Genomic DNA, 18,362 nt, shown 5'->3' on the forward strand with positions numbered 1-18,362 from the left:
TCAACCCTTTACTATATAGGGTCGGAAACGCTTCTTTCAACCTGTTACCTACGTTTTAACGAATCTAGTATACCGTAATACTCTAAATACTATAGTACTTTAATCACATATGTGGAAGAGCTTTAAAAGAAACCAACATGAATGTCTATAATAATAGTGTTCGCGAAAAAATCAAGCGGAATACAAAAGTTTCTGTGTATTGGTATTAAAAATCGTTGAAACTATATATCCATAGATATAAAAATAGTTATAAATCGTTTTAGCAATGTAAAACACAATTAGGGTTTTCCATATTTCCTGAATGTTTCTGTTAGCCACTTATTTTACTTGGTGGAAACAGACACATATTATATTTTCCATTGGTTTATATGACCGACTGAATACTATCTCATTATCCCCGCCCAAGTCCCAAAATGAATTACACATGTTGTGTATAAATTATTTTTTATTTAAATACATAATTATTTATTACCAATACATAAATAAATAAGTTATGACAAACACTATTTTATAAGACAAAATCGGAACTCGATGGTACAAGTTACGCGTTACCATTAATATCAACAAGTGGTGACGCGACGGTTGTGCGTCTTCAATTGAGCAACAACTGGGAAGCTAATGAGTGGGTCAACAAGTAAAGTGGAGTGAAGGGGCGGCTGTGGGCGCATAAATACATAACAAAATATAACAGGTATTCAAGGAGACATCCGTAATAACTAAGATTGACGACGCTGATGAATACGATGACGAATGCCACAATCGAAACGATTCGGGAGTTGCAAAAGTGTTGAAAGATGGCTTCGGTCAGAAGTGGAAAACGAACTCATCGAAGGAGGTGTCACTTGGAATAGATCCTGGATTATTCGCATGGTAGCCAGTCACCTCCTCCTTTTCAGCCTGATGCTCCGTTAATCATTGATAGCTCTGGGTGATTTGTTGGATCCAGGGCAGGTAGGCGGAGACCTTTACGTAGACTCCAGGAACGTTCACCTGGCCGCATCCAATGCCCCAGGACACCACTCCAACCACGTGCATGGCTCCATTCCGGTCGCACACCAATGGACCACCGCCATCACCCTTGCAGGCATCCTTGCCCTCCTCTCCGCCGGCGCACACAAATCCGGGATTCAGTTTGTAGCTATAACCCAGACGGGTGTTCCTCAGCTGGGCTTCGCACTGCTGGTGCGATAGGATTGGCACATCCACCTCCTTCAGGATGTTCTGGTACTTGCCGTGCTCGCCGAAGGCATCCTTGCCCCATCCAGTCGTCCAGCAACGAGCTCCAGTGAAATCGGAATACTTGTCGGGCAGACAGGCGGGACTAATGTGGGGATTCTTGGTGAAGTCAACGGGTTGGTCCAGTTTCAGAACGGCCAGATCATTGTCCAAAGTGCCGGCATAGTACTCAGGATGGATGTGCACGGAAACCACATCGCGTTCAATGTAGGGGAAGAACTCCACATCGTGGTTGACATCCCATTCGCCCAGACGCACACGAAGATCGAACCCATTTTGACTGGATAGGAATAAGTTAAAGGTTAATCCTCTGGTGAAAGATACCTTTCAGACTCTAGAACTTACGATTTAATGCAATGGGCAGCAGAGATGATGTGCTGGGCATCGATGAGGGTGCCACCGCAGGCGTAGATCGACTCCTTGGGGTCCTTCTTCAGAATGGCCACATGCCAGGGATACTCGCCGAACTCACTGTCTCCGTCGACGTAGACGGGATTCTTGATGCGACCGGTGATTCCAGCGGCGTTTCTCACTCCGCAACGACCAAATTGCTGGGGAGGAGCCTGGGGACGCAGTGGACGACGGCAGCAGACCTCGTTGATGCGGCAGGTCTTCTCCACGGGTCGGTTTCCATAATAAGCACGCTGGAAAATAGGCAATAGGCAAGGCAATCGCAATTAGATGAATCTTGGAGGATTGACTACAATCTTATCTGGATTTAAAATGTACTTTCTTATAAACTTGGAATGCCATAGATCTTTGATGAATATATATTATTACCCCAATTCGTATTTAAGATTTGTAAGATACCAAGGTTTAAATAAGATTTGGTAATAAAGAAATAAAAATAGTTGTAAAATATGTATATAAAACTTTGTTTGATAATTCCGGAATGGACTTCTCAGGAAAATGCAGAATTTTGTAGCAATTAACCTTAATAATCTACTGACTCTATTGAATGAATTTCAATGCTTTGTCCACACATGGTTACCTGCTCCTCAGGAGCTGCTCCCGCCCACACACCATCCTCAACGCTCCTGCGCCTGCGATCCCGGGGGAAAGTGATCCGGTCACTGCCAGCGGCCTCACCAGGAGCCGGAGTGGGAATATTGTAGAGGGGTCCTAGGTTCAACTGTTTTCCACGACGACCGGAATTCGATGACACATCAGCATCCCCACCGCTCACATTGGCACTTCGTTCCACATGCTGTGAGTACTCGCCAAAGCCCCCAAAATCCGGACTGGATCCGGGATATATCGAGCTGAAAGAGTTCTCATAGGGAGACGATTCGTGGTGGTGATGATACTGAACCGAAGGCGCAGAAGGGCCACTGTGATACTCGAAGATGGGGGTGCTGGGGACCATTTCCACACTGAAATGGGGACCCGGGCCTGATCCTCCATAGAAATTCGGGTACGAGTGGTGGTCGTGGTGATCGTGATGTCCATGGTGATCATAATCGTGATGCTCGTAGCCACTATAATGATCGTGGTGGTGGTAATGGGTGCTATATGCTTCGGTGGGCTTCTTCTTAAAGAAGTCCCCCACTTTTTGAATGAGATTCGCATTTGGGGTGACATGCAGATTGACCAGTGGCTTCACCACCTTCTCGCCATATTCTGTTTTGGCCACTTGCACCGATACCAGAGGGTTCACATTCACCAGACCGAGATTCAGACCATTAGGCCCCACCGAACCGAAGTACGGGTTTTGAGCGGGAACATGATCACCCAGGATATTCGAGGGATAACCTCCATAGCCGCCACTGGGATAGGGAAGCCCAAAGCTCACACCGTAAGTGGGCAGCACTTTGCGTTGGATTAGTTCTATAGCCTGGAGAGCGGGCAATGCCAATGGAGATCCTCCGAGCGGCGACTGTCTCTATTTGTTGATAAGGGGAAAACATAAGAACGCTAGAGGTGGAGTTCCATTTCTGGTTGCCGGATGCAGGTTGCATGTTTCGGGTTGCAGGCGTGCGATCACAAAGGTCGTGCTTGGTTAGCAGGTTTAGTTCTGGGATTAGTGACTGGTCTAATCGGGACCGATTTGCACTCTGGTATTTTAGTTGAGCTTGGAGCGTTGAACGATGGGTGCAGTTGTCAAATTGGTTTTATTTGTTGATTGACTGATTGATTTATTGTTTGATTGGTTGATTGGATGTGTGTGTGGGAGGGAGGAGCTTGGCTGGAACTCGATTAGTGGTCCATGTGAACCATGTGTGATTTGGCATTAGTCGGGCACTACTTTACCTAAGACTACGGTCTTCTAGAGAGACTTCTATTGACTTACCCCTTGAGCATCGAGTGAGAGATCGCTTGCTTCGTCATCCTTTTGATCAGCCTGGCGACGGGTGCGCTTCTTGTTATCCTCGTCCGCCTTCTCTTCGGCTTTCTTACCCTCAGCAGGAGTGGTAGCATTGCTGGACAGAGCATCGTCACTCAGAGCCTCAATGTCCTTGCCCAGGTTGCGGGGATCAATGGGCAGAATGAGATCCTCCTTGCGGCCAATGCGGTCGGCAGCGGGGCACTGGGAGATGGGCACACACTGGCAGTCCACGATCTGCTGGCGGGAGGTGTCATAGCCACTCTGGTACTGTCCCTGACCCTGGTAGCCACCAGAAATGCCATTGTACTGGTTGGATGCTCCACCTTGTAGCTCCTTCTTGTAGTAGTCGGGGTTCTGACTGTGGTAACTGGAGCTGGGCGATCCACTGAATCCTCCAGAGGCGCTGCTGCCAAAGTTTCCTAGTCCAGAGTTTGGTTTGTAGAGATCTCCAGAGTTTGGTTTGTACAGATCTCCAGTGGGTTTCTGGGAGATTCCAAAACCATTCTGGGAAAGAAGTCCACCCTGAGAAGCACCATTAAAGCCAGCATTGAAGGCATTGGACTGGGAGTAACTGGATCCGGAAGAAGTCTGAACGGATGGAGTGTATGTGGCAGAGGATTGGGCCAGAGCACTGAAGTCGGTGTTAATGGTCTGGCCAGCTCCAATGGGAATTGGCACACTGGGAACTTTGGCTCCTTCGCCACCTTCCACATGATGGTAATGATGATGTACATGTTGCTGCAGGCTATCGAGCGGTGCTCCAACCACTACTTTGGTACTGGAGGACGTTGCCGAGGAGGAGGAAGCTGAAGACTGCTGCGAGTAGAAGCCATTGGGAGCTGAGCTGGCGCCCTGGATGCCACCCTCGGGATTCTCGTAGTTGTATGGAGGAACTCCATTCGAAGCACCATTGAAAACGGGTCCAGCACCTAGAGAAGGACCTCCGGTGTAGATGGGTCCTGGTGGTTTGCTGTCGTAGATCAGGGCTCCGGGTGGTGGCTTCGTGTAGGTGATACCGTCGGAGGAGCCGTCAATGGCGGATGGTGGAGGATGCTCCAGGTAGCCACCGGGTCCAGATGGCCTGTAAGGTCCAGACATTGGTTTGTAGGGTCCCTCGTATCCCACCTTCCTGGGAGGTCCAAAGGAGTTCACGGAGCTGGGCGGAGGTCCAAAGGAGTTCAGGGAGCTTGGTGGGGGTCCGTAGGATCCTGGAGGTCCACCCATTGGCGGGCGACCGCTGAAGTAGCTTGGTGGGGGCATGGGCTTTGCTGGACCATAGGGACCACCGCTGAAACCAGATGGTGGTGGAGGACCCTGGGCGTAGATGGTCGAGTAGAAGGGACGCTTTTCCTCCACATCGCAGCTCATCAGTCCCAATCCGCACAGTTTATCCCTAATAAGATTACGGGCCTGCAGATCGTTTCCCTGCTGCAGAGCCTGATCGATATTACCATCAGCATAGACGGCATCGTACTCTCCCAGATTACGACCCTCACGGCGGGAGTTTATCAGTTGTTCAATGACCTCGTCGATCTGGGTGGTGCTGTTGCTCTGGATGGACTCGTGGACCAGGTAACGTCCCTGTATGTCAGATTGTTCGGCAGGCTTGGTATCAACAGATCGCCGACTTGGCATCGCATCCTCCATGGGCGCCCACTCATTGCCCCAGTTGGACTCTTCGGCCAAGGAGGCAGTGGCCAGCAGTACAACTGCCAAAAGGCTAGCTCTAATTTTCATTGTGAAGCTCTGAAAGGATTAGATAGGGAAACTTTAGGATATCAACTCTATAATATGTACGCATATATTTTATCCTAATTTTACAATCTCTGATTTTCTTAATCTAGTGATTGATTTACGATCTTTGTCGTCTTTTATTTTGAACGGGAAACAGATGAAGAGTCTTAGTCAGGATTGGTTATGACATAAGTACCAAGTTGACACCATTACCCCAAGTCATTGTGCCAGTTTACATTTCTCCCCCTATCCACCGGTCCCCATACCATCTCTGGCTTAACCAATCCGTAACAATACCGAATCCGAAGCCAAAACCGGTTAACATCATGAAATCTTCACCGTGACTCAGACACCCGTATAAGACTTTTACTTTCGTTCGAGGTCGCAGACCGCCGCACTTAATTGCCTGATTTTGTACGTTACTTTTTCTCGAATTGCGATTCGGGATGGCAAGGGGCGGGATGGCTTTAGCTCCCCGTAATTTATGAGGTAATTTTCCTACAGATTTAGCAAGCCTACGACTGCAATCCCACTGGCGACCATCGCTCAACTGGATCTCTCCCCTGACAGCCACTTTCCGCTTCGTGTCTCTTTTAGTTTTGTAAAATTCACTTTTCTTTTCAGCCTTTTTTATGGACTTTTGCATTGCAGTTATGTCACTGGCTCAGAGCGAGGGCGGATTTTGTAAAAGATCGGCTACACTTGGACAAAAATCAATTTTGAAACTTGTATTGGTTCAAGGAGTAAGTCATATATTATTGGATTGCCAAGATAATATTGTTACCACTTGGAATGACGACTAGATTGGGGTTCGATAACTAGTATTATATGTTTAGGTAAGAAGATTTACTAATTCTTAGAGCAAATATTTTAAACAACTATATAAAGAGTAAATCTTTCAATATATATTTAATGTATTATTATACACTGCATTTTCTAGTTATGTTTTAATTTGTTTATGAATTTCTTTAAGTGCCTCAAAAGTATATTTTCCAGTTATGTAAATGTTCATTTTGGATTTCTTTAGGCCCGCTTTTTCGGACGGAAGTTGTGCGCAGCGTTGCATTGCAAATTGCCGGCAACTCTTTTGCTTGGATTTTCTTTGGCGAGAAATGCTCGTAAGCGGTGCTAAATGACGATTGGTTGGGTTTGGAAAATTCGTTAGGTTTTTCCATTGTATTCGCAGTGAAAGTTTCGCTTGCTCGATTGGCTTAATGATGCGGAGGCTCTTGGCCAAGAGTTTTTATTATATGTATGTGTGTCGGTACATTTGCAACATACATACATATGTACATAATTTTATCTGCTGCAGACTCACAATTAATAGTCACTAATTTAAATTAGTTTGCTTTCGGTTCACTGGAGTTCACTTTGGTCGTTTGGTAGTTTGGCTCACTTCACTCACCTTTTTTGTTTCAAGTTTATTAATCCAATTGGGTAGTTATCACTCTTGTCTGGATAATCCTTATGCAATTTACAGAGTCTGTTATCCTTTCACTTCATTCACTTTCTGCACCGAATGTGCTCTTCGTTGCTCTGCAGATCGTTTACTGATTTCGCTTTCGTCGACCGCGCACATTTTATACAAAAGCTGCGCATGCGCGGCGTCGACGTCAGCTCCAACGTTTCGCTGTCTCTTTCTGATTGCCTCCGTCTCCTTCTAGCTCTCATACCGCTTACGGTTGCGAATCGGCAGCCCAAAACAAAAGATACAAAAGCGGCAAAGACGACAATGTTTGGCAACCCCTCTTTCTCGCTGTTAGCGTTGATTTTTGTGGGCAATCATTTTTCGTCGGGGTTTTTTCTCAAATCCCCAATTCTGCCAAACTACTGGAGGTCACTAAACAGGGGTCTAGGCGGAAATATCACTTTGGTAACTTTATTATCAGTAAGAAACCCAGAAACTATCATCACATCATCAAAACATCTCGTACATGACTGCCTGTGCTAACCAGCCATATTGGTCTTTGTGTTTTTTACGATTTTAACCAAATTTTGAATAACCAAATTTAGCTTCCCGGAAAGGCGTTGCTTGAGAAACCGGGATTATGCAATTCTGCAATTATGAATTGGGTCAGAGAGTAGCAACCGCTGAACAATAAAAACATCATGAAAAAAGGGTAAAATTGGGCATTGCCTCAAACCGGATCTTTTGGCATACATTCATCTTTCCCCATTTTATCACTTTATATATCTGCCTCTCTTTTCGCTTGCAGTTTAGTAAAAATCGTCTGGTTTTAACCCATGGTCAATGCAAACGTCATCGGTCGGTCATTCGTTTCATTTTCGTTTTTTTTTTCGATTTTTTGTTTTGTTTTTTTTTTTTAACCTAGCTCACTGTGAGTAAAAAGCGCTTTGCGGAATTACCCGAAGTTCATAAAAATTAGAGACATTCCCCCCAACTTATTCACGATGATCACGTTCGCGTGCCACTACCTCAAATCCCAATCACTATCAGGTTTGTGTTGTGTATGGTCAGTGCTGTCCGGAGTGACTCTCAGTGTGATTCAGTGGATCCAGTGGCTTCCACTTGTGTTACTGACCTTGGTTCGATGAGCTGGAGTCGTTTATTTAGCCCCACTTAAGTGGCGTTTTATGTTAAACATTCCAAGAAAGTTGATAATGACCAGATCTTCGCAAATTATGCTAATCACATTGATTTGCCGTAGTTGTTATTGTCGCCACTGTGTAGTTTGCCAAACACCTTTCGGCTATTTGCTCGTGATTAATTCGTGGACTTTTTATCAATCATGGTAGCGTGTGGCGTAGTTTTTGACCATCGGATTTTTTATGACTCATCTACTTTGGGCACTTTGGGGTTTTCGAGCACTTTTTGAAGGTGCGACGAACCTATTTCCATTTGGTTTACTATTTATAATAATGTTTAGTAACTTATACAAGTAATTGCGTGTTGTTTAATTTTGTGATCCATTGGTTGGACCAACCAAACATTATATATCATAATCAATTAACGCTTTAAGTCGTAATAGCTTCATATATTATTTAAATTTAAATATATTATATTTAAAACGCAACTTAAGCTTATGTTACAGTAAAATCGCATCTGACCAATCACCAGATCGGTCGAAAAACACAACGATTACTGAAACTAATACGAGAAGTTTAAACATAAAACGGCTTTAGATGGAAAGCTCTCGTAGAAGCCCTAAGTTCCCGAGAGGAATAAAAAAAGGAATTAAAAAAAAAAAAAACAGTAAAATCTGCAGTAAAGAAATAAGTAATATTTTAATTTTTTCCCTCGAGCTGTAACACGTCATAAGTTATAAGTTTATCGATATAAAGTGTATCTACCATTGCGACTTGATGTTGTCTAAAATGTTTTTCTTGATAAAAATAATTTTGGTAGTTAGCTGAAACTTGGTTATTGGTAAATCCCAGCGACTGATGAACTGAACTTGAACTTGGACCTCGCCGGAGACAACTAATGCCAGGTGGACAGTTTGTAATCCGATGGGGTTACAGGTTCAGGGGCTCGGTATTGGATCTTCATTTCGGATTTTGCATATATTCATTTCAATTTATGGTGCGCTCCAAGTTTTTGCACATTTCTTGGGCCGCATTACAACATAGCTCATGTTGATTATGGCCAACTTGTTAATTGTTCGCCCAAATGGATTTCTGTGGGAATCGTGTTTGCTCTACTTTGTTAACTTCCTCCGACTGAATCACTCTCTCCTTCTCTTTCTGGTACTATTCCTTTCTCTCTTCCACCTTCGCAGTTCAAGTCCAAAGGCAAAAAGAAAAAAAAGAAATATTGTCACTAGCTCAAGGCTGAAATGCCGACTCCCTGACTTAGATTTGTGTCAATTGCTCAACAAGTTGAGGTCTTCCACCCACACGCACCATTTGGCTAAAAAGCTAAAGACAATTGGGCAATCTCTTTAAGCCAACTACATACATCGTATATTGAGTATGGATTTAGAGCTTACATTTTAAGGAGATATAAAATCAAGCAAGCACACATTTTTGTGTACGACGATTGAGATTAAATAAGGCACTTAAAAACTATCTTAATAAATCGTTAGTTTTAGTTAAAGCTTCCTATTTTATAAATATTTATTATCGAATTATTATACCTGTTGTAAAGTTAAAAATTCGTGTAACAGGTGGAAGGTAGGTTTTCCTACCCTATTAAGTATGTATATTCCTGAGCAGGAGAGCTAGCGGAGTCGATCTCCGTCCGTCCGTATGAATGTCAGAATTATAAATGCTGTAACGTTGAGATTAGACATACAGATTCCAGAGACATAGAGCGAAAATGGTTTTCTGATTATGTCATGCCCACTCTAACACGAATAAACCGCCCCAAACTCCCACGCCCACATATTTAAATATATATATTAAAAAATTTTTTTTTCTATTCATTTGATTTTGCTATTTTTCTCTTTTATTATTTCTTTTGAAAATAAAAAATGAATGTTGAATTTTCTGGTTCGCACTCCTTCTAGCTGAGCAACGCGTATCTGATATTCGGGAAACTCGACTATAGCATTCCCTCTTTTTTATATTGGTTTGGTGCCTTTTTCCACATCGTAAATATTATATATAGAAATATAGATAATCATAATTAATTGAGTACATAAGTTTCATCGTTTTAAACAAATTTTTGGCTTAATATATTTCCAAAATAAACATTTATATTTCCAGTGCCTGCAATTGCATTTCCCCTTTTTACTGCCTCTGCAATTGTGCCATGGATTTGCCCAAAAAAAATTCGCCAATCCACCGCTGGAAAAGCCCAAGAAAACCAAACCAAAGTTTTTGGTCTCGCATTCAATTCTTGATTGCCTGCTGCCGGCTGAAACAGCTTTTGGGCCTTGGGGAAACCCCAGTCAAGTTTGTGGCCAGCATCGCATGGCTGGATTTAGTGGTAGTAGGCTTGCGTAATAATGCAGTTGAGTGCGGTGCAGTGAGCCGGTCTTATGACTCACGTATTCGAAGTCGATTTGTTGCGGCTTCGGTTCTGTTTGAGTGCCTGGCATGCGAATGAGTTTGCCGCTTTTGTTTTCGTCTCCGATTCGTTGTGTTATTTGCGAAATGGCTAGTAATAAAATCGATGCGTATGTTTAGGTTTATTGTTATATTATTGTAATCATCATAGTTGGCCAAAAACGCCAAGGTCATTCACCCACATTGTGTGATATGCATACGGATGAATGGCGTATGGTCTTAAAGGGCGGAGTGGGTGAGTCATGTCGCCAACAGACATCTTTTGCTCCCACTTATTCCCCATAGTTATTACATAATATCCCGAATTATTTCACCCGCATCAAATGCTTTTGTTTCTGCTGCCCTTTCACTGCTCTTTTATTGCCTGGCTCATTTAACGCGGCTTATTGTCTTCATCTGGGCTCAACAAAATTTACCTACGAGCTCTGAGCATTTGTAAATTAATTTGAAAACCGTTGCTTGCCACACCGGAAAGCTTGGGAGGGGGTCTGTTGTTCTCCCCTGCGCAGATATTTTCGCTTTAAGTGAAACCCTCCTCTGAATGTTACCCAATAATTGCGCTTTAAGTTGAAACTTCTCGATTACATCAAATATTTAATATGTTTTCGGGCCCAGGTTCTGGGAAAGCCTGATTTTTGCGGCTCTCCACTTATGCTAAGTGGCTTTCCTTTGATTTGAACAGACGGAATTTCATTCTCCGGCTTCTGGATTTAAGTTATTAAATTCCTTGTAGACCCCCCAGGATGGCTGGCCCTTTAGTGCTTAGAGTCGCCAAGATGACAGCATAACGATGCATTCAAATGGCGGTTGTAATAGACAAACAAACCGATTACCCAGCAGTCGAGCACCCAAATCACCCACTGGGCCAATTGAGAGTGGCCATACTATGCATAGCTATGGTATGGTAGCTCCAATCAAAGCCCAGACCTAGGGAGATACAATGAACCTCTGGCTTCCCAGAGGTATGGGAATGGCGCCCAATGCTGGGACTTTCATTGTCCGGTTTTGCGGAGCAGCCTTTTGGGCGGTCCATCTGCTTTAAATGGTGTGAGCCCAAAAGGCTGCTGTGCTGCAGACTGGGAAACAAAAGCCATGATGACGATTGTGGCGATGATGATGATGTCGATGGGAGGAGCGATGGAATCTACGCCTCTTTCGAATTGCATCACTGAGATTGCTGGATTTCCTGCAAATGACAGGTATTGAGTGCTCGACAGAAACAATGCATTTGTGCATCAATCGATAAGCAAACTGTTCTGGCCCCCTTGATGCTTTGACCTCAATGCAGGAGCTTAACATCCTCCTTCTTGTGTAATCCGATAATGCCGAACTATATACTATATGCCATCGCATTACTTACCCCTTTCGGCGGTCTGCGTCATTTTGCCCAGCAAGCTGTTTACATAGTTAAATGACATCAATAAGCCCTTTGCCGCCGATTGCATAACCGGCTTTTCACTATTGCCCAGGACATAACCTTTGGCCCTCTCTGGGGTTTATTATTTCCATTGTGACATTTGAAACTCCATTATCTCAGTTTTTAAAAGAAATGGTAGACACATCCCAGGGCTTCCAATTGTTGTCTTTTGTAAGACTTTTCACATACAAACTCTAGGTGAAAGTCCTAAATTCATACATTCCTCACCTCCTCCGCCCTTCTACGAACATTGCTAGATTTTCGGCTACTGACCCTGGGTCATTCGTATGAAAATTCAGGAGAGTACAACAGCCTCCGAGATCCTGAAATAATGCCGAAACATTTGCGTACGGCACGTCAATCATCCTTGCATCAATGCACCTAAAAGTATTCCAACTGGAGGTATGTGACCTGTATGATACTCATTCATTCGGTGCTCATACTGGAGAAATGTTTTAGTGATGCATTAAGTTAATGTTCTCTTGCATATATTACGCTGAAATTGTTCGTGCAATAAGAAAATATTTATATATGAAATTTCCATACTTACTTGTTCTGTATTCTTTAAAATGTCCACCTTGCCTATTTAATACCTATAAATCGGGATGGGTACATGAGCTGCTTCATTGAACTGAATATTCCTCTGAAATATCCTTGAGAACAGGATACCAAATCATTGCTTATTTCGTGCGTTTGTTTGCTCATCTGATGACGTCAGTTGAATCAAATCCTGCCACCCAGCACTCAATCAGAAGTGCAGCGTACCGTAAAATCTAATTGGCAGTCGTCTCCCCTCAATCCGGTGGATAAGCCCACACTCCCCTTTTGAAATGCAAAACAAAGTGCTTTTAGGGGATTGGGGCACTTGTTTTATTGTTCAAACCCAAGGTTTGGTAGCCCAATTATTCGAAATGTATCGATTTCAGATGCCTACTTTCTGTACAGAGTGTTGGACCAATCGAAGACTGGATAACTCCAGGTGGGATAGTTCAGGTAGGTGGACCTCAAGGCAGGTGTCAACAGAGATGATATCCTTGGAACACTGCGATGAACGATGGTGGAACTCTGGTGGGAAACTGCGGTGGGCACATGCTCCACCAGCTGACCCACCTTGGCAAAAGTTGGTTGGTGGTGGAGGGTCATCAAGGGATGGTACATTTGCAGATCGGCATTTCCAAGTGCCAAAAGGCAAAGCAAGACAGCAAAAGATAAGTTCTGTTTTGACAAAAGTGGTATAATTTAAATATAAAAATGTTCCTCTTCACTTACCATGCTCTGTGACATCTTCTTGGTTCAGTTCACTTCACTTGACTGTTGTTCGTTGGCCATTCTATACTACGCTTTTATAGTCCAGCTCAGAACTTAAAATTGGAGAATGGATCAGCCATTCTAAATTAATGGTCCCAGCCCTTGAACATGAGAAGAGCATGGGCGTTAACCCAGACCCTGTGCCTGCCTAATCCTCCAGAGATCTTGATTGCACACAACTTGAGATTTCGTTGGGAACAGGGGGCGGACGTGGCATATTTATTGTGGTCGTGGGCTGGTCTCTGTGTTAACTTTATTGATTTCCTGTCGCACCAACAACGCCCCAGAATGCGAGCCAGATAAGTGAAAATGCAATGGATTCGTAATTCGCAAATGCAGGACAGTAATTTTACATAAGATGGGTAAAGGGATAGATTTGCATGGGCAAGCAAGTATTGAATGGAAATTTCAATTGAGAAGAGGACACTTTAAAAAGGAGTTAAAGCCAGTGGGTATATGATTTGATCAATATATGCTATATTTATTATTTTAAGTTTTCTTTATTTTATGAAAAAAAGAACAAAATCTTTTAAATGCAAATGCGAAATCTTTATTATGGGCACACTACCGAAGAATTATACAGAAAATGGCAGAAGAAAGAAGACGTAGAAGATACAGCATTTTGTGGGTTATGTGGTCCAGAAAGGAAATTAAGAATGGAAGTATCGTTCGGCAAGTTCAACTTGTTGATCTTTGGCATGGATCCTCAGTTGCGGATGAGGACCACTCGGGGATCGGAGGCCACGGTCCACAGAAGTGGTGGCTGCTGGCGGATCACCTGGGTGGTGCGAACAGCGGGAGCTACTATGGGTGTGACCAATCGGCGGTGATCGTGCACCACCGTCTGGCTCTGATGCGAAACGGCAGTGGGCACGTGCTGCACCACCTCACCCACCTTGGCTACGGCTGGCTCCTGGATGGTCAATACAGTTCGAAGTCCATTACGGGCGGCCAGTATTAGAGGAAGAGGCACAGAGACGGGAATTCCCGCAGAGACAAGGCGGGCACCAATCGGATCCACACTGCCACTGGATGCGGAGGACACCTGTTCTTCTTCTGCCTCCTCCTGGGATGGCTCTTCCGGCTGGGCAGCGGATGAGCTGACAGATCCCGAACTGCCATCGGCTAACTCAACGGAATCCTCGCTGGCAATAGGAAGCAGCTGCGAGGACTTGACCGAACTGAGGGCCACCAGATTCGAAGGCCACTCCAAGCTGGCTGCATGCGAAGCTCCAGCGGAGACTAGCACAATGGCCAAGACAGGCAGGAACTAAAATATATTAAGTATATTAAATGTGCTGTTCCCTGGGAAGTAAGAAATTAATTACCAATCTAGACATGATTACAGGAGACTCCCTTCGAATCCGAAAACTGAAGAATGAATGATGCAGTTTAAGATTAGAATATCTGCTTTTATAGCCCTTAAAGCAAGACTGAATCTTTCGCTTGACTGCCTAAAGAAATGCATCACTGAGTAAACCTTAACATCAAACCAGAAACATTTAATTAGCTGACAATTTGAAATTTGATTGGGTAGTACCAAAGACGTTATTAAAGAATATTCTGCGGCAATCGAATATCACACTTGTGCTTGTCTTCAAGCCAAAACTTCTGCAGATAACCGATGGGATCGCGGGGCATCTCGCGGGCCAGTCCCAACATACCCTCCATTAGAATGGGAACCACTTCCTGTTCCAGATATACTCGCCTGTCTGCTGGTGACCTAAAGTTTTTAGTTCGGGGACATTCCTTGGCCTCAAGGCCATCGGACTCGGATTCTTTCTTGGGCTTATGTTCCTTCTTCGGCTTATCGGCATCTGGACAGAGGATCGATATAATGGCAGATGGGTTCTTCTTGCGGGGACTAACTTTTTTATTGGATGACATTTTAATAAGGTATCTGCTTAAACATGGAAATTAAAATGATATACATAAAAACAGATTACACAGCGGTTACTTTCTGATAAAAAAAATTTCAGAAACATGTTGTATTACCCAGATTATTTTGGTTTTCATTTTGGTTTTGGCCATTGTATTTAAATAGCAACAGACAAGTTGAGTTAGCCACGTCCTTCTGTCTGTCTGCCGCCGTCCATTTTATGGAAACAAGACGCTCAGTTTTAAAGCTATTTTCAGGAAACTTTCCCATAATTCTGTCTAATGCAGGTGTTTTTTGGTGTGCATCAGTTTTTGATTATCATATAATTACAAAAAGGGTGTATAAGCTTCGGTTTGCCGAAGTTAGCTTCCTTTCTTGCCACGCCCACCCAATGTCAAAAACTGCCACGCCCACACTTTTGAAAAATGTTTTGATATTTTTTCACATTTTTGTTATCTCTCGATTTGCCACTCTAACGCCCTCCAACCGCCAAAACCTGTCAGTGTTGAAATTTCTCCTTCGCACTTCCACTAGCAGAGTAACGGGTATCAGATAGTCGGGGAACACGACTATAGCGATCTCTCTTGTTTTCATTTTTAAACCTTGACAATAAAATTAAATTTTATTAATATTACTCAAAAAAATAAAAAAAGCCTTTGTTTAGTTTTTTAGTTTGTATTGAAATGCATGAGTTTATACTCAGGCATAAATTTCACGGTACAGCTGGTTGAGCACACTGGAGCATCCACTAACCTGTGGCCGTAACTGAGCACCTCCCCCGCTGCTCCATCGCTCCTCTGTCCACCAGTGGCCGCTTCTAAGCTGATTAGCATACGTAACCCGATCAAGCGAGACATCTGCTGCAGTGATCCAATCGCTTGGCTGGACGGGCGGTAACTTAAGCCGCTTAGACCTGCAACCCCCACACCCACACCACCCAATCTGGAGGGGATGTGGAGAGCGTGTGGTTTGATACGATTACGCAATGCACACGAGGGTTTCAATCGAATTCCGCAAACGCCCACGTTCGCCGGACTTTAGGCTCCGGCAGGCGTTCGAAGAACTTGCTTAAATCCCTTGAGAATTCACCGAAGAGAGTGTATAGTATCTGGTGCTCCAATAGCCAAATTAAATGATCCGTTCGATAGCACAGCGACAGGAACTTAAAGGCGGTGGTCAACACGAGTATGTGGACCATCAGCTGATGTCTGGTGAAGCCCATAATCATGGGATTTTTAAAGATTTCCAACATGAAGAGGAGAGAGAGGAAAAGTGCTAGTTTTGAATTGCTGTACAAAAGAAAATATTTAGTTGCCACTTTAAATAAAGTAGGTGTTTGCAACAGACTTGCTCAACTTCAGGATTGCCATCTGGTTGTGTTGGCATCTATTGATTAAAAGACTCGCCATCGGTTTCAGTACTTCGGCCCCACTGCCCATGACTGTGCCCACCACTAGCATCGGAATTGGAGCATTTCCGTAAGCCTGACCCGCCAAATGGACCCCTCGATCGATCAGCAGAACCTGGCTAATTGTGGACATGGCGGTGGCTAGAATGCGGAAGGCCAAAGTGCTGGTCACGAAGTGACCAAGGTCAAAGGGACAGTAAAAGATGCAGTACCTACTTGATTAAAAAGAAAAAAAAGGCTCATATAAACAAAATAAATATATTCCTCACGCACCAGTAGTACTTGTTTAAACTTGTTGAGGCCAATAGATCCCACTCACCAGATCAACGAACTTAGCAGAATATCTGCGGTATTACACAGTGGTTCCAATGGGAGACTACCCAAGAGCAGGTTGCCCAGGATATCGCCAGCGTAGTTCAGCAGCAGGTTGGCAAGCCACAGGACGAAGGGTTGCCACTCCAGCACCTTGTTTCCACCCCCTTTTAATCTGAAGGATCCTGCAGAAACCACCAGTTCTTCCCGCAGCTGCTGGGAGATCAGGGAGAAGTGCAGGATGCGAAAGATCAAGTGGTTGGGGAGCTGCCTCAGGATCAGTCGAGCATTCATCCCTCGATTAGCTAGCTGCACCACTCCTTCTCGGAGACTCCGGATGTTGATACCAAATTTTGGCTTCTCGAATCCAGATAATTTGATGACTAAAGTATTTCAACTACATTTAAAATACTTAATATTGTGAAGAAAATTTGCGTAAACGAAAATATTGACAAGCGAAACTTAGGCGTCTGTACTTGTGTGGATATTTGAATGCAAATAATAATAGTTGTCATGTCTAGCAAAATTTCAATGGTGCAAAACAGCTTGGGGCTGATGATCATTGCAATATCAACTTGGAATCTCCAAATAAGTTGAACCTTGTTAAAAACACTTGAGTCGATTGTGACTGGTAAGTGTTACTGCTTGATGTTTTAGTAGTTTAATTGGAATATATGTGTAAAATTATGTTATTGGTATAAGCTTTGATGTAACAACTTATGATTAAGAAGTTTTTAAACTTCTATCTCTTAACAAATAGCATCTCAAACAGGTGACAAGTTCCGGTGGGTATGGGTGTCAAGGCTGCGAGGCCCTGGGATCAGGGAGGCGTAGCTAATGTTTCGCACGGGCTTAATCCTTGGCAGCATCTGGTGCACCACAGGATGGGCGGCGTAGGTGAGGTGGGCGGGTGTCTGTCCAGAAGGGGGAGCCAGCTGGGCATCATCCTCCGTTGCCGCTTGGAAGAACCTCTCGACCTGTTGTCGTTCCCCAGCTTGGTGGTGATTAACAATCCTGGCGGATGGAATGAACAGCTGATGCGGCTGCTTTCGGGACTGAAGGACTAGTGGCTCCGCTGACGATAATCTGGTGAAGCTCTGGTGGGAAATGGCACTGGCCACCTGTCCGTTGCCATGCAGGATTGTCGTGGCTGCGTGACTGTGGCTCAGGCCCCAGGTGAAAAGGAGGCAAACCAGCTGTTGGTTTGAATGGGGAAATCAGAATGGGGAAACCAGTGAGAGTTGGAGCTCGAACAAAACTATGGAGATTACTTACCGTGATGTGCATGATGGTCACTTGAGTGGGCAACTAATTACCGTTAGACATGTGCCGCTGCCATTTATACATTTATAGCTGGACTTGTCCAAGAGGACTCCTTGACCAAGAGGTCACCATGTCTTGCCGCCAAAAGATTTATGGGCCATTTTGTGAGAAGCTAATTAATTAATCAAAAGCTACTCCAATACGACAGCCCCTCATGAGCTGCGTGCACTTAGAGCTTCCATTACGCGCCTCCGGCTAATCGGCTAACTGACTGGCTGACTCAACATAGACGGATCGCCGGATTGCCGGCGATTGTGCGAAGCCACGACAGCAACTTTAGCTATTGAAACCTCTGGTATTGGTATTGGTGGCTTAAATACCCTGCAAATAAAAATGTCATAAAGCTTGTAATGCAACAGAAGGTTATAAAAGATGCCTACATAGTAGGGCTTAGTTATATGGCATGATTATTTTTTCCCATCATATAATACATATAATAAAATACTTA

General features: G+C 44.1%; 6 protein-coding genes across 10 annotated transcripts; all 6 read right to left on the minus strand.

The window, feature by feature from the left end:
• Window positions 1-438: 438 nt before the first annotated feature.
• On the minus strand, window positions 439-6,851 carry LOC6535051. 2 transcript variants are annotated; one of them, XM_002095679.3, is made up of 5 exons: window positions 6,702-6,851; window positions 3,527-5,308; window positions 2,228-3,118; window positions 1,582-1,880; window positions 439-1,516 (listed from the first exon to the last, which is right to left on the minus strand). In XM_002095679.3, the coding sequence occupies exons 2-5, from the start codon at window positions 5,297-5,299 to the stop codon at window positions 913-915; spliced, it is 3,567 nt and encodes a 1,188-aa protein (XP_002095715.1). In that variant the 5' UTR covers window positions 5,300-5,308; window positions 6,702-6,851; the 3' UTR covers window positions 439-912. The 2 variants fall into 2 exon arrangements, with proteins under 2 accessions (XP_002095715.1, XP_015050990.1); XM_015195504.2 differs by lacking the exon at window positions 2,228-3,118 and having other exon boundaries at window positions 6,702-6,848.
• A 5,679-nt stretch (window positions 6,852-12,530) lies between these two features.
• On the minus strand, window positions 12,531-13,066 carry LOC6539492. Its single transcript, XM_002086345.3, has 2 exons — window positions 12,954-13,066; window positions 12,531-12,899 (listed from the first exon to the last, which is right to left on the minus strand). The coding sequence occupies exons 1-2, from the start codon at window positions 12,966-12,968 to the stop codon at window positions 12,615-12,617; spliced, it is 300 nt and encodes a 99-aa protein (XP_002086381.2). The 5' UTR covers window positions 12,969-13,066; the 3' UTR covers window positions 12,531-12,614.
• A 453-nt stretch (window positions 13,067-13,519) lies between these two features.
• On the minus strand, window positions 13,520-14,418 carry LOC6535053 (retinin). Its single transcript, XM_002095681.3, has 2 exons — window positions 14,321-14,418; window positions 13,520-14,262 (listed from the first exon to the last, which is right to left on the minus strand). Exons 1-2 carry the CDS (start codon window positions 14,330-14,332, stop codon window positions 13,699-13,701), a joined length of 576 nt encoding a protein of 191 aa, XP_002095717.1. The 5' UTR covers window positions 14,333-14,418; the 3' UTR covers window positions 13,520-13,698.
• Window positions 14,419-14,467: 49 nt separating this feature from the next.
• On the minus strand, window positions 14,468-14,952 carry LOC6535054 (protein dpy-30 homolog). Its single transcript, XM_002095682.4, has one exon. It carries the CDS (start codon window positions 14,877-14,879, stop codon window positions 14,544-14,546), a length of 336 nt encoding a protein of 111 aa, XP_002095718.2. The 5' UTR covers window positions 14,880-14,952; the 3' UTR covers window positions 14,468-14,543.
• Window positions 14,953-15,530: 578 nt separating this feature from the next.
• LOC6535055 (trimeric intracellular cation channel type B) lies at window positions 15,531-17,090 on the minus strand. Of its 4 annotated transcripts, none has more exons than XM_002095683.4 (3): window positions 16,599-17,087; window positions 16,219-16,491; window positions 15,531-16,160 (listed from the first exon to the last, which is right to left on the minus strand). In XM_002095683.4, exons 1-3 carry the CDS (start codon window positions 16,883-16,885, stop codon window positions 15,872-15,874), a joined length of 849 nt encoding a protein of 282 aa, XP_002095719.2. In that variant the 5' UTR covers window positions 16,886-17,087; the 3' UTR covers window positions 15,531-15,871. The 4 variants fall into 4 exon arrangements, with proteins under 4 accessions (XP_002095719.2, XP_039230146.1, XP_039230147.1 ...); XM_039374212.1 differs by having other exon boundaries at window positions 16,219-16,494; XM_039374213.1 differs by having other exon boundaries at window positions 16,553-16,691.
• A 146-nt stretch (window positions 17,091-17,236) lies between these two features.
• LOC6535056 lies at window positions 17,237-18,188 on the minus strand. Its single transcript, XM_002095684.3, has 2 exons — window positions 17,867-18,188; window positions 17,237-17,787 (listed from the first exon to the last, which is right to left on the minus strand). The coding sequence occupies exons 1-2, from the start codon at window positions 17,876-17,878 to the stop codon at window positions 17,356-17,358; spliced, it is 444 nt and encodes a 147-aa protein (XP_002095720.1). The 5' UTR covers window positions 17,879-18,188; the 3' UTR covers window positions 17,237-17,355.
• Between the last annotated feature and the right edge of the window lie 174 nt (window positions 18,189-18,362).

This window comes from Drosophila yakuba, chromosome 3L (assembly GCF_016746365.2).
Source record: "Drosophila yakuba strain Tai18E2 chromosome 3L, Prin_Dyak_Tai18E2_2.1, whole genome shotgun sequence".
NCBI classification, from domain to species: Eukaryota; Metazoa; Arthropoda; class Insecta; order Diptera; family Drosophilidae; genus Drosophila; species Drosophila yakuba.

Bases quoted from the DNA above. Each gene is read 5' to 3' on its own strand.
- LOC6535055 (XM_039374212.1), bottom strand. From the start codon at position 16,885: ATGAATGCTCGACTGATCCTGAGGCAGCTCCCCAACCACTTGATCTTT. The intron at 16,495-16,598 runs GTGAGTGGGATC...TTTTTAATCAAG, and splicing joins CTGCTAAGTTCGTTGATCTG to TAGGTACTGCATCTTTTACT. The intron at 16,161-16,218 runs GTCTGTTGCAAA...TCTTTTGTACAG, and splicing joins GCAATCCTGAAGTTGAGCAA to CAATTCAAAACTAGCACTTT.
- LOC6535051 (XM_002095679.3), bottom strand. From the start codon at position 5,299: ATGAAAATTAGAGCTAGCCTTTTGGCAGTTGTACTGCTGGCCACTGCC. The intron at 3,119-3,526 runs GTAAGTCAATAG...ATCAACAAATAG, and splicing joins TCTCACTCGATGCTCAAGGG to AGACAGTCGCCGCTCGGAGG. The intron at 1,517-1,581 runs GTAAGTTCTAGA...ATTCCTATCCAG, and splicing joins GCTGCCCATTGCATTAAATC to TCAAAATGGGTTCGATCTTC.
- LOC6535054 (XM_002095682.4), bottom strand. From the start codon at position 14,879: ATGTCATCCAATAAAAAAGTTAGTCCCCGCAAGAAGAACCCATCTGCC.